This window comes from Podarcis cretensis, assembly GCF_951804945.1.
Source record: "Podarcis cretensis genome assembly, chromosome: 13".
In the NCBI taxonomy this organism is placed as follows: Eukaryota; Metazoa; Chordata; class Lepidosauria; order Squamata; family Lacertidae; genus Podarcis; species Podarcis cretensis.
The window spans coordinates 53,417,232-53,431,315 of NC_137182.1; the positions used below are offsets into that span (position 1 = coordinate 53,417,232).

The 14,084-nt window shown below is 51.2% G+C and overlaps 2 protein-coding genes across 4 annotated transcripts in view; one reads left to right on the plus strand and one right to left on the minus strand.

The window, feature by feature from the left end:
• LOC307202208 (monocarboxylate transporter 13-like) overlaps positions 1-4,420 on the plus strand; it is a 148,676-nt gene extending 144,256 nt beyond the window's left edge. For all 3 annotated transcript variants that reach the window (XM_079952004.1, XM_079952005.1, XM_079952003.1), the window contains exons 3-4: positions 402-1,175; positions 3,969-4,420. In XM_079952004.1, the coding sequence (XP_079808130.1) occupies positions 402-1,175; positions 3,969-4,171 (977 nt within the window). In that variant the 3' untranslated portion in view covers positions 4,172-4,420. The remainder of the gene's footprint in view (positions 1-401; positions 1,176-3,968) is intronic.
• A 1,112-nt stretch (positions 4,421-5,532) lies between these two features.
• Positions 5,533-12,863, minus strand: SLC16A11 (solute carrier family 16 member 11). The gene is made up of 4 exons (XM_079952015.1): positions 12,655-12,863; positions 11,548-11,691; positions 8,430-9,164; positions 5,533-5,950 (listed from the first exon to the last, which is right to left on the minus strand). Exons 1-4 carry the CDS (start codon positions 12,854-12,856, stop codon positions 5,742-5,744), a joined length of 1,290 nt encoding a protein of 429 aa, XP_079808141.1. The 5' UTR covers positions 12,857-12,863; the 3' UTR covers positions 5,533-5,741.
• Positions 12,864-14,084: the final 1,221 nt, after the last annotated feature.

Consider the following 14,084-nt stretch of genomic DNA (forward strand, 5'->3'; position numbering starts at 1 on the left):
GGGAGGGTGTTCCACAGGGAGGGCGCCACCACCGAGAAGGCCCTCTGCCTGGTTCCCTGTAATCTCACTTCTCGCAATGAGGGAACTGCCAGAAACCCCTCGGAGCTGGATCTCAGTGTCCAGGCTGAACAATGGGGGTGGAGACACTCCTTTAGGTCTACTGGGCCTTTGAGACCATTTAGGGCTTTAAAGGTCAGCACCAACACTTCAAATTGTGCTTGGAAACGTACACCGGACGTTCGGCTCCCGAAAAACATTCAGAAACCGGGACGACCGCTTCCGGTTTCCGGTTGTCCGGGAGGCGGAACGTTTGCGTTGAAAAGCGCTCAGTTTTCGGGCTACGACTAGAACTGCCTCCCTTTGCTGCGCTGACGCCCTGTCTGCCTGTCTCCCCCACGCAGGAATTGGAGGCACCTTTGCCCTCTGGCCATCCCTGGCCTTGCTGTCGCGGTACTTCGAGCGCCGCCGCCCCCTGGCCACCTCCCTGGCCCTCTCGGGCGCCGGCGTCGCCTCCCTGGCCCTCTCGCCCTGCTTCCAGTTCCTGGTGGACCTCTATGGCTGGCGCGGGGCTCTCCTGCTGGTATCCGGGATGGTCTTCCACCTGCTGCCTTGCGGAGCCCTGCTTCGCCCCCTCTCCTTGCCCGAGGACGATGCCCTGGCAGCGCCCCCAGAGCAGGCGGTGAGCTGGCGCCACCGGCTCTCGTCTCTCTTCGGACTCTCTCTGCTCCGCCACCGAGGCTTCATGACCTACACCTGCTCTGGGGTGCTGAACGCGGCCGGGTTCTTCGTGCCCCTGGTCCACCTCGTGCCCCACGCCCGGGAGCTGGACTTTGACGAGTACCAGGCGGCCTTCCTCGCCTCCGCCGTGGGCGTGGCCGACATCGGAGGCCGCGTCGCCTGCACCTGGCTGGTCACCTGCGGCCCTCTCCGCCTCTGCCACCACCTCACCCTATGGAGCTTCCTGACAGGGGTTTCCGTCCTGGCTGTGCCCCTGGGGCGCAGCTATGGGGCCGTGCTCGCCATCAGCGCCTGCTACGGGTTCCTGGCCGGCGCCGTTCTCCCGCTCAGGGTCTCCACTCTGGTGGAAATCGTGGGTCCCGCACGGATCATGGGGGCGATCGGACTCATCAACCTGATGGAAAGCGTCGGGGCGCTATCGGGGCCCCCCCTCTCAGGTAAGGAAGACGCCGGAGCCTGGCGGTTGGCTGGTCAGTCTCCAAGCATCCCTCTTTTCCAGGGACAGTTTCTACCGTATTTTTTGCTCTATAAGACTCACTTTTTCCCTCCTAAAAAGTAAGGGGAAATGTGTGTGCGTCTTATGGAGCGAATGCAGGCTGCGCAGCTATCCCAGAAGCCAGAACAGCAAGAGGGATTGCTGCTTTCACTGCGCAGCGATCCCTCTTGCTGTTCTGGCTTCTGAGATTCATAATATATTTTTTCCTGTTTTCCTCCTCCAAAAACTCGGTGCGTCTTGTGGTCTGGTGCGTCTTATAGAGCGAAAAATATGGTAGTTTGATCCTGGAATGTCTTGCTTTTCCTTAGGGCGTCCCCTGTTTTCATTGGAGAAATGTTGGAGGGCAGTGCTTTTTTTCTTAAAAAAAAAATGTTTAGGGGTACTTTCATTTTCTTACATACCGTATTTTTATGTGTATAACACCCCCCGTGTTTAAGATGCCCCCTATTTTGGGGGACTGCAAATTAAGAAAATGGGAGATTGTCCCCATGTATAAGACTACCCTCCTTTTTTAACAGACGCGCCACCCGCGTCCCTTTTTAACATTATTTTTTAGTAAAAAAAGACACTTAGTCTTATACACGGAAAAGTATGGTATATTGAAATACTGCCCCTCAATGAGGCCAAACTTAGATTCACAAAATGTTTAGGGGTATGCGTACCCCTGGATCCCCACCCCCAGAATAAAAGCACTGGTGGAGGGTATGGTAGATGTCCCTGTTTTCATAGGAGAGTTTGGAATTATGCAATCCCACAGCCAAGGAGGTACCAGTAAGTAACTATACAACCTTCGGAAAAAATCTGAAGGCAGCTCTGGATAAGGACTTTTTTTTAATGTTTAAGGTTTTATTATGTTTGAATATATGTTGGAAGCTACCCAGAGTGGCTAGTATGTTGGTTGTTGTTGTTGTTGTTGTTGTTGTTGTTGTTGTTGTTGTTGTTAAGGACATCCCTATTTTCACCAGAAAAATGTTGGCGGGTTCAACCTGCCACCATCTCTCCTACCCAAGGCTGGATTAAGACCTTTAGAGGCACCTAAAAGATTTTGATGCCCACCCCCATATATCTAATTCAAAATATAAACCACAAAAAACTGTAAAATAAAATGTTACTTTTCAAAACGAAACGAAACCTGCAGTAACATGGCAAATAATGTTTATTTTTGTATAGTTCCACTTCATTCATATTTGAAACATTTCCTCCAACTTTTTCTGATTGCGAAGCCTTTGATCGGATCCTCAGAACTAATCTTAATGTTCCCCCTGAGACCACACCCACCTGTCCGTCAGGTGCTGTCACCCCAACAGGCGAGTGATGTAAACAAATTGAGACGAGGGGTGTCATAGAGATTTATAAAGCTGTGCTGGGAGTGGGAGGCAGAGAAAAAAACTTCTTTTTTGCCCTTTAGCATACTGTCAACTCAGCTTTAGTCATTTATAATAATAATAATAATAATAAAATTTATTTATATCCCGCCCTCCCCAGCCGAAGCCGGGCTCAGGGCGGCTAACAATAATCAAACAATCAAACAATCAAATAATCACACATTCTAAAAATATTTCATTATAAAAATTAATTAAAATCAAATTAATGGCAACCGATTAAGCAAAATTCTGTGCAGGTTGCCAGGGGAGGGAGTCAGGCTGCGCCCTGACCAAAGGCCTGGTGGAACAACTCTGTCTTGCAGGCCCTGCGGAAAGATGTCAGGTCCCGCAGGGCCCTAGTCTCTTGGGACAGAGCGTTCCACCAGATCGGGGCCACAGCCGAGAAGGCCCTGGCTCTAGTTGAGGCCAGCCTAACCTCTCTGAGGCCTGGGACCTTGAGGATGTTATTATTTGCAGACCGTAGGTTTCTCTGTGGGGCATACCAGGAGAGGCGGTCCCGTAGGTACGAGGGTCCTAGGCCGTATAGGGCTTTAAAGGTTAAAACCAGCACCTTAAACCTCATCCTGTACTCCACTGGGAGCCAGTGCAGCTGGTATAGCACAGGGTGAATGTGATCTCGCAGCGAAGACCCCATAAGGAGTCTCGCCGCGGCATTCTGCACCCGCTGGAGTTTCTGGGTCAGCTTCAAGGGCAGCCCCACATAGAGCGAGTTACAATAATCCAGTCTGGAGGTGACCGTCGCATGGATCACAGTGGCCAGATCAGGGCGAGAGAGATAAGGAGCCAACTGCTTAGCTTGGCGGAGATGAAAAAATGCCGCCTTTGTTATAGCTGCAATCTGCGCCTCCATGGAGAGGGAGGTATCGAAGATTACACTCAAACTCTTAACGGACGGTGCTGGCACTAATTGCACCCCCGCAAGAGATGGGAATTCACAACTTAGATTTCTCTAAGACTGGCGGGCTTATCCCACAGCTGTCAAGGTTTCCCCAATTTTAAGAGAAACCCCCTTATTCCTTGCAAGAAAAGGTGAAAGTTGACAGTTATGGCTTATCTCCTCCATTTAACGCACTAGCCACAAAATTCAGGACAGAACAAAGAAAGGACTTCTTTGTGCCACGCAGTTAAACTGTGGAACTTCCTGCCACAGGAAGTAGTGACGTCCACCAAACTACATGGCTTTAAAAGAGGATTGGATGAATTCATGGAGGAGGAGCAGGAGGGTCAGGCTATCATGGAGGCATCGATCCAGCGGACCTGATCCAGCGGGCTTTTACTATGCTCTTAGTATGTACATCCCCAAGATGAATCTTATTCCACTCACGACTTGAACCTTTCCTCTGTTCCAGGTTGGATCCGGGACGTGAGCGGAAGTTACAAGGCCTCCTTCCTGGCGGGGGGGTCCTTCTTCATCGCTGGGAGCCTGGGACTTTTGCTCCTGCCCGGCTATTTCTCCCTCCAAACCCCCAGCCCCCCCAAGGAGAACCAGGAAGGGAGCAAACCAGAAGATCCCTGGAACCCAAGCCAGCAAAACGGAGTTTGTCTAGCCTGACGGAGATCAACCCCAGACTGTTTCATTTTGGGAAAAGGACCAGTCTCTCCATCGGCCTGGGACATGTCATATTCCTGATATTTGGGGGCAGGAAGACAGTAGGATGGAGGGGGAGCAGGCTGTTTTTTTACCCTCTGTCTTGGAAGCCCCACACACCCCCAGCTAGGAAGGGATAGGAGCAAAATATACATCAGTTTGGTCCAAATTAGGTACCAGAGTCAACTCTCAATACATCACTTCTGGCAAATGTGCCATGTTGTTGTTTTTTTTGTTTTTTTTTGCAGAATAATTTTTATTAATTAATTTTTAGTAAACATACATACATTCATATATTACATATATAAGTTACATATTTAAACTAGGCTCTGCCGAGCCTCAGACTTCCCTCCATTCCTTTGGTAAGTATCAAATAAATTCTGGAATCTCGTATTTTACATATCATATTTACCTACCATACGCTGAAAGAGTTATTCCAACCCAACCAGTGTCTTCAAAGCTTTACAATTGTTTCTTATATACATCAAATATTTACTCCAATTTTCTTGAAACTTCTGTTCGTCCCGATCTCTCAATTTTCCTGTTAGTCTAGCCAGTTCTGCATAATTCATCATTTTAACCTGCCAGTCCATTATATTAGGTATTACATCCATTTTCCAATTCTGGGCTAACATATTTCTGGCTGCTGTTGTGGCATATAGAAAAAGATTTTTATCTTTTTTTCCAATTTCCTTACCCACTAATCCCAGTAGGAAAGCTTCTGGTCTTTTTGGGAGGCAAATGAGCCATCCTAGCCGCTTAGAGGGCCATGAAAATTTGTGTCCTAGTCTTTTGAGACCCCTGGGCTATCTGAAACCAAAGCAGCATATTGGTTGTCAGATGTGAGATACTGTTTTCAGTTCTTCTACTCTGCTATATTGGACTACAAAACCCATTAGCCTCTGTCAGCACGATTGTGCACGATTTAGGGCTGAACACCTGAAGCGCACCAATTTGGGTAGAAAGCTGCTGTTCTCGGGCAGCTCTCAAATTCTTTTTTTGCGCCTCCCTCGACAATTGCTCAGCGACTTAGAAGAGCATTTAATAAGCTTTATCATGTGTGTTTTTTAATCACGCGCATACGTAACTCATAATTTAATAAAAAAGATATATATATATATATATTCTTCTGCAGTGCGGGCATGGTCAATAAAAGCAACTTCTTCGTATGCAAGTTATTGATCCCTTGAAATGATATTTTAAGGGAGGAATTAATAGGCAGACACAGTGTTGTGAAAATGGCAGGCTTATTTGATAATCCAGCCTTCGAACTCCAGCCTTCATAAAATAATAATAATAATAATAATAATAATAATAATAATAATAATAATAATAATCACCTGCACGGGCAAAAGAGATATTCTCAAATCCTCTGAAACCTTTCCAGTTTGAGGATTAGTGTCTGAGAAACAGCCTCTCTTCCAGATTTAAGATATGAGACAACTCTGCCAACTTTTTGGCCTCTGCGGTGAAAAACAGGCGTTCACGGCTGAAGTTCGGTTGCTGTGTCAATGCTTGTGTTTCTTTTCTTTCTTCATACCTGCGAACATTTGCTTGTGAGGGGAGAAGGAAGCAGAGAGGGCACTGAGCCAAGGGTTCCCCGGGCCTTGGGGTCGCCATCGTCCTTGCAGCAGCCGGGGCAGAAAGAGGGGAGGGCAGCGAAGACCCCGCTGGCGCAGAGGACGAAGGACCCTCCGACCAGGAACGAGGCGGTGAAGTCTCCCGTCAGGTCCCTCAAGAAACCTGGAGAGGAAGAGGAAGACAGTAGGAGGCCGCCAGATCTTGCTTTCGCCAGAACTCAGAGAACTTTGGGCAGGAGGCCTGGACTCGTGGCTAATGGCAAAACAGAACCTCCATGTCCAAGGGATCAGAAGGTTGGCAGTTCGAATCCCCGCAATGACGGGGTGAGCTCCCGTTGCTCGGTCCCTGCTCCTGCCAACCTAGCAGTTCAAAAGCACACCAGTGCAAGTAGATAAATAGGTACTGCTCCGGCGGGAAGGTAAACGGCGTTTCCGTGCGCTGCTCTGGTTTGCCAGAAGTGGCTTGGTCATGCTGGCCACATGACCTGGAAGCTGTACGCCGGCTCCCTCAGCCAATAAAGCGAGATGAGCGCCGCAACCCCAGAGTCGGCCACGACTGGACCTAAGGTCAGGGGTCCCTTTACCTTAACCTTTTATGCTACTGAAGGTAATGGGGTCGTTTATATGTCCAGCTCATAGCTGTCAACTTTCAGATTTGAAAATAAGGGAACAGCAACCTCCCCTGTCTTGGGGACAGTCTACGGAATATCTAACAATTCAGGATAGCAGCGGGAAACAGCGATGGAATAAGGGAATTTCCCGCAAAAAAAGGGAAGGTTGACAGCTATGGTCCAGCTGTCCTTTGTCAAAAACAAATTATCACTGTTTTTTATGTTGAATATAGGCTATATGGTAATTTATGGACCTAATAGGTATCTTAAGCCGTTTGCACATAACAAAATATGTATTTTATCAAAGTTTTTTTCCCCTGTACATTTTTTGGGGGCCCCCAAGAGAGTGGGGCCCTAAGCTATAGCTTGTTTAGCTTATACATAAATCCAGCACGGGGGCCTGGCACATACAACTAAGGAGGAAACATGTGGCAAGAAATTTGCATGACGTTTGCATATGTATTTGCATAAACAGCCTCGGCCCAGTATACCTGAAGGAGCGTCTCCACCCCCATCGTTCAGCCCGGACACTGAGGTCCAACGCCGAGGGCCTTCTGGCGGTTCCCTCCCTGCGAGAAGTGAGGTTACAGGGAACCAGGCAGAGGGCCTTCTCGGTGGTGGCACCCGCCCTGTGGAACGCCCTCCCACCCGACTTTTAGAAGACACCTGAAGGCAGCCATGTATAGGGAAGTTTTTAATGTCTGGTGTTTTATTGTGTTTTTAATATTCTGTTGGAAGACACCCAGAGTGGCCGGGGAAACCCAGCCAGCCAGATGGGCAGAGTATAAAAAAACAAATTATTATTATTATTATTATTATTATTATTATTATTATTATTATTCTAAATGCGTGGCTGCAAATTTAGTAACAATGGTGAAAATTTAAACGAGGGGGAATGCATCTCAGCCACCCAGAACTCTCTCCTTTTCCGGACGGAGGGCAGAGTGGTTGGGTGGGAACGTGGGTGAACATGGGCCAGTCATGGCCTCTCCCAGTCCTAGCCTACCTCCCAGGGTTGTTGTGAAGATCAAACGAGGAAGGGAATAACTATTCCCATGCCACCCTGAGCTCCTTGAAGGAAAAGGAGGGATAGGAACCCTCCTTCGCACATTTGAAAAGCTAAGCAGGGGCCAGTGGGGTTTCAGATCGGATGGGGGAATTGCGTGCTGAGATTCCTGCATTGTAGGGGGATGGGCTGGATGACCCCCGGGGTCCCTTCAAACTCTATGATTCTGTGATTCTGTGACTATTTATATGCAGCCCATCTGGCTGGGCCGCCTCTGGGCAGCTTCCAGCCAAATGTCAAAACACAACAAAACATCAAGCATTGAAAACTTCCCTACAGAGTTCTAGATTCAGGTAGGTAGCCGTGCTGGTCTGACACAGTAGAAATATATATATATATATATATATATATATATATATATATATATAGTCCAGTAGCACCTTAGGTAAAGGGTAAAGGGACCCCTGACCGTTAGGTCCAGTCGTGACCGACTCTGGGGTTGCGGCGCTCATCTCGCTTTACTGGCCAAGGGAGCCGGCGTCCAGCTTCCGGGTCATGTGGCCAGCAGGACTAAGCCGCTTCTGGCAAACCAGAGCAGCGCACGGAAACGCCGGTTACCTTCCCGCCAGAGTGGTACCTATTTATCTACTTGCACTTTGAGGTGCTTTCGAACTGCTAGTTTGGCAGGAGCAGGGACCGAGCAACGGGAGCTCACCCCATGGCGGGGATTCGAACTGTTGACCTTCTGATCGGCAAGCCCTAGACTCTGTGGTTTAACTCACAGCGCCACCTGCGTCCCTCTAAGTAGCACCTTAGAGACCAACTAAGTTTGTTCTTGGTATGAGCTTTCATATATAATTCTGATTATATATGTTATGATCTTTTTTGTGAACCCCCCGAGACCACCTGTTGTAATAAAATAATAAGAAGAAGAAGAAGAAGAAAAGAAGAAGAAGAAGAAGAAGAAGAAGAAGAAGAAGAAGAAGAAGAAGAAGAAGAAGAAGAAGAAGTGAGATGTCCCTTACCAGAGAGAGGCGGGCCCAGCAGCCCCCCGACACTCATGGCCATCAGACACAGCCCCGTGGCATTGACCACGCGTGACACGCCGACGATCTCAGGCAAGACCCCGAAGGCCACCGTGGCAAAACTGCCCGCGCTTGTGCCGTAGAGCAGGGCCAGTCCGAGGGCATCTGCGAAGGACGAGGCGAGCGGGAAGAGGAGGAGGCTGCAGGCGGTCAACGCACTGCAGAGGACGAGGAGACGGGCCGGGGACAGGAGACGCCGGTCAGCCAGACCGCCGGCCAGCAGCCGGGCCAGAGCGTCCGAGAGGGAGGCCGCAGACACGACGGCAGCGGCTTCGTAGGGGCCGAGGCCCATTGCCCGCCCGTAGGGCTCCAGGTGGACGTAAGGCGTGAAGTAGCCAGCGGCCAGCAGGGCGGCGCCGAGGGAGAAGGCCGCGAAGCCCCTCTCGGCAAACAGGCCCAGGTCAAAGCCCGGTCCCGAGTGCGAGAGATCGCCCCGCAGGCTCAGCGGGCGCAGGAGGGCCCCGCAGATCAAGAGGTGGAGGCCCAGGGCAGAGGTGGCGAGCAGAGCCCCCCGCCATGCCAGGGAGTCAGCCAGGAGCCGCAGCAGCGGGGACAAGGCGAAGGAGGAGAGTCCGTTGCCCGCCAGTGCCAGGCCCATCGCCAGGGAGCGCCGAGACGAGAAGTAGCGCGAGAGGGTGCCCATGACGGGGGCGAAGGCCAGGGCCCAGCCGAAACCTGCGAGGGGAGAGAGGCTTTGGGTGGGCAAAGTGTTGCAGAAATTTATGCATAGTTTGGGGGGTGTTTCCCCTCCAGCAGATATCATGCACATGCAGCCCACTACCAAAAACCAGCACAATCACTTTTGTGATTTTGTGATTTGTCCCCACAAAACACCCCATCACAGATTCTTCCTATCTATTCAAAGTGCCTCTGCTGCACAATACCAAATGTAAGAATTCACTGATAAATGTATCTATGTACAGTGCTACCTTGGGTTACATACGCTTCAGGTTACAGACTCCGCTAACCCTCGGGTTGAGAACTTTGCTTCAGGATGAGAACAGAAATTGTGCTCCGGTGGTGCAGCAGCAGCAAGAGGCCCCCTTAGCTAAAGTGGTGCATCAGGTTAAGAACAGTTTCAGGTTAAGAACGGACCTCCGGAATGAATTAAGTACTTAACCTGAGGTACCACTGTATTGGCTCACAGGGAAAACTTCAGAAATTCCTATAGACCTGTGAGCTCAGCTCCTCAGCAGCCACTCTGCCTGAATGATAATCCTGGCATCCTGATATCTGAGTGCCAGACAGGTAGCCATTCCAGAAATAAGAAACCCAGATGAAGACAAAAGGGTGGGATTATGGTAACTTGGCTGGGAAACAGGGAAATGTAAATATCTTTTTTGTTTCACTTGAGGGGTGTTTGGTGGAGGGCAAGGGGAACCATGGGGCAGGGTCCAGGATGCTCAGATTACGGCCACCAGACATCCCCTTTCATGATGCAACCGTGATGTAGTTTGGGGGGGTGTAACACGGGGATTAAAGGTAAAGGTACCCCTGCCCGTACGGTCCAGTCTTGACAGACTCTGGGGTTGTGCGCCCATCTCACTTAAGAGGCCAGGGGCCAGCGCTGTCTGGAGACACTTCCGGGTCACGTGGCCAGCGTGACAAGCTGCATCTGGCGAGCCAGCGCAGCACACGGAAACGCCGTTTACCTTCTCGCTGGTAAGCGGTCCCTATTTATCTACTTGCACCCGGAGGTGCTTTCGAACTGCTAGGTTGGCAGGCGCTGGGACCGAGCAGCGGGAGCGCACCCCGCCGCAGGGATTCGAACCGCCGACCTTTCGATCGGCAAGCCCTAGGCGCTGAGGCTTTAACCCACAGCGCCACCTGCATCTCAACACGGGGATTAGCAGCTAATAAAAGTTTGGGTTCTCTTTTGTTTGGGGCTTCCATCTTGTTCCACCTGGTGGCAGGTGGGAGTCCTGTCGCGACAGTCTTCAATAAAGACCAAGCCTACTGGCTGCTGTTTTGCTCTGGTATTCCTGGCTGGGGTCCTTGTTGTTTTTGTGTGCAAGGGAGCCCTCAGATTTCTCCGTTAACAGAACGAAACAGCAGGCAGCCGTGTTGTTGCCAACAATAAATCCCTCTTTATTCAAAGATCCGCTCAGGACTGCCAGGCCCAATGATTACAGCAGCTGTGGTCCTGCCCCTGTGAGGCAGTTGTGGGGGCTGAAGGTCCCTGTCCCCCCACAGCCATCAATGTCTCCTCCTCTGCAGGGTTATCCCCAAGCAATCAGAGACTACGCCTGCCTTCAGCCAACCTATCCTCCGCCCTTTTCATGCCTCTTCTGTTTCCTGGAGAGATCAAGGGAGAGAGGAGCGGGTCGCAGCAGGAGAGGGAGACATTATTATCATAATTACTAAAGGGACCCCTGACCATTAGGTCCAGTCGTGGCCGACTCTGGGGTTGCGGCGCTCATCTCGCTTTATTGGCCGAGGGAGCCGGCGTACAGCTTCCGGGTCATGTGGCCAGCAGGACTAAGCCACTTCTGGCAAACCAGAGCAGCGCACAGAAACGCCGTTTACCTTCCCGCCTGAGTGGTACCTATTTATCTACTTGCACTTTGATGTTCTTTCGAACTGCTAGGTTGGCAGGAGCAGGGACCGAGCAACGGGAGCTCGCCCCGTCGCGGGGATTCGAACCGCAGACCTTCTGATTGGCAAGTCCTGGGCTCTGTGGTTTAACCCACAGCGCCACCTGCGTCCCACATCATAACTACTACTACTACTTTAAAAATAATTATTTTATTATTTATACCCCATCCAGCTGGGTCTCCCCAGCCACCCTGGGCGACTCCCAACAGAGGACTAAAAACAGAATAAAGCTTCAAACATTAAAAACTTCCCTAAACACTATGCTTATGTTCTGCCTCCTCCTTCATGCAGTGCGTAGTTTGACTGCGGAACTCCCTGCCACAGGAGGCGGCAATGGCCGCCAGCTCGGGTGGCATCAGCAGAGGATCGGACGAGTTCGTGGGAGATAAGGCTCTGCTCTGCGGTCGGAGGCAGCGATCTTTCTGAACTCCACTTCTGGAAGGTGGACCCCATGCTCACTCACCTGTCAGAAACCCCAGGGTGAGATACAACTGGAGCAAGCCGGTGCTGAAGGAAGCCCAGAAGACGCCCAGAGAGGAGAGGAGGGCGCCCAACATGACCACCGGACGAGCTCCGAACCGCATGCTAGCAGCCGTACCAACGGGACCTGGGTGGGAAACGGGTGGAAGATGGTTGCAAAGAGTTAGGGCAGCCTCTTGGGTGTTTATTTTTGGACTACAACTCCCATCACCCTGAGTCAGCTTAGTCGATTTTCGTGGATGATGGAAGTTGTAGTCCGACAACTTTTGGGGAGCCAAGGTTGACCAACATTGCCTTTTGGCAATCTGGTGCCCTCTAGACTTTTTTGGACTACAACTCCCATCATCCTGAGTCAGCGTAACCAATTTTTGTGGATGATGGGAGTTGTAGTCCGACAACTTCTGGGGAGCCAAGGATGAAGAACGCTGGCTTTTGGCAATCTGATTAGTTCCCTGATGTCTTCTAGAGACCCCCCCCCCCCCACAACCTCACAGTTACGGGTTAGTTTGTTTGGTTTTATGTTAAACTGAAGGATTGAACCAAGTCAAGGATTGAACCCGTGGCGTTCTGCATGCAAATCACACCCTGCCAACCCCTTCCCAGATTTGCTCTCAACCTCTGCCCCCTTTAATTTCATTATATTTGGAATATAATTAAAACTTGACAGTGTAGGGATGTGAGATTAACAAGAAATGAGGAGCGCTGGGAGATTTTCTCCATTAGAAATAAGCTCTCATAGCATCCTAGAGTTGGGACCCCAAGAGTCATCTAGCCCACCCCTTGCATTGCAGGAATCTCAGATAAATGTGTTGCCTTCGCTCTGGAGACAGACCAGCTGATTCACTCAGAAATGAAGAGAAACGGCTGCCCTCTTTGTCTAGACAGACTTTGTACGGCTTAATTATTTGCCATTTCGCCTATTTGAACCCAGCACAGTTTTCAGTATTTTGAGATGTGTTCCAATATTGTTGCTTGAAAAGTATATTACTCTGCAAGCGGCTGAGACATCGCCGATACAAAAACTGGGATCCGGAGCAAAGGCGTCAACAGGCGTGGCCTTCTGGGTGGTGGCCCCATCTGGAAAACTTACTAGCCAGCTGCTGGGTTGCCAAGGCAATGGCTGTCACCCAGGAGACCTGGGCAGCGCTGGCGTCGAAAGCTTCCACCAGTTCTTCAAAGAGGATACCCAGAGATCTCAAGATCCCGTAAGTGAGGGAGTTGGCCAAGAATCCCGAGAGGACGATCAGCCAACCCCAGCCCCCATCGGGAGGGTTTTCCAGAGGCAGAGACATTGCTCAGGGTGGGATTCCTAGAAGAGTCGAAGGAGAAAAGAGAGCATTTTTGCAAAACACGGCCATAACCCACTGCTATTTATAACTTCCACAAGGCTGCACATGTTCAGGGGGAACGTTGTGGCAGGGAGCAGCCGCCATTATGGGTGACTGTTTTCTGGTTCCAAACTAAGGCTGGATAAGGCCTGAAGGACTGGTTTATCCGGCCCGCGGTGACCCCTGCTGCCCACTGCCACCGCCTGCTCTTAGTGTGCTGTGCTGCGCGGCTGCCCACCTCCGGGTCCGAGGAGCACCGGAAATAGCTTGTGCGCATGCGCAAGTGTTCTTTGTCCATGCGCATGCGTTATTTGCACACACACACACAAGCGTTATTTGTACATGCGCAAGTGCTATTTGTGCATGCACAAGCGTTATTTCTGGTGCACATCCGGGTCGGAGGAGGCCTGTACACATGCGCACAAGCTATTTCCATTGCTCCTCCGACCCTGAAGTGCGCCGGAAATAGCGTGTGCGCACGCATATGGGCACACACTCCCCGCCCTCCGGCCCGCCGTGCAATCAGTGCTGGAGACACTGGCCCAAGGCTCAGTAAGTTTGCTGACCCCTGATTTATAGCAATCAGGGGCGTCTTAACCATAGGCGCCAGGGGTGTGGGGCACCCGGGCACCAGGCTCTCAGGGGCGCCAGGCCGAGAGTCTGGGGCCTGAGGGTTGGAGTCCAGGGAAGAGCCTGCCCTTCGGTCAGAGCACCACAGCGGGCACTTTTACTGTGGGCAGCTCTGTGCCGCGAGTTTGGGGGTGAAGAAGAAGAAGAAGAGGTTGGATTTGATATCCCGCTTTAAAGGTAAAGGTAAAGGTACCCCTGCCCGTACGGGCCAGTCTTGACAGACTCTGGGGTTGTGCGCCCATCTCACTCAAGAGGCCAGGGGCCAGCGCTGTCCGGAGACACTTCCGGGTCACGTGGCCAGCGTGACATCGCTGCTCTGGCGAGCCACAGCCGCACACGGAAACGCCGTTTACCTTCCCGCTGGTAAGCGGTCCCTATTTATCTACTTGCACCCGGAGGTGCTTTCGAACTGCTAGGTTGGCAGGAGCTGGGACCGAGCAGCGGGAGCGCACCCCGCCGCAGGGATTCGAACCGCCGACCTTTCGATCGGCAAGTCCTAGGCGCTGAGGCTTTAACCCACAGCGCCACCTGCGTCCGATATCCCGCTTTATCACTACCCAAA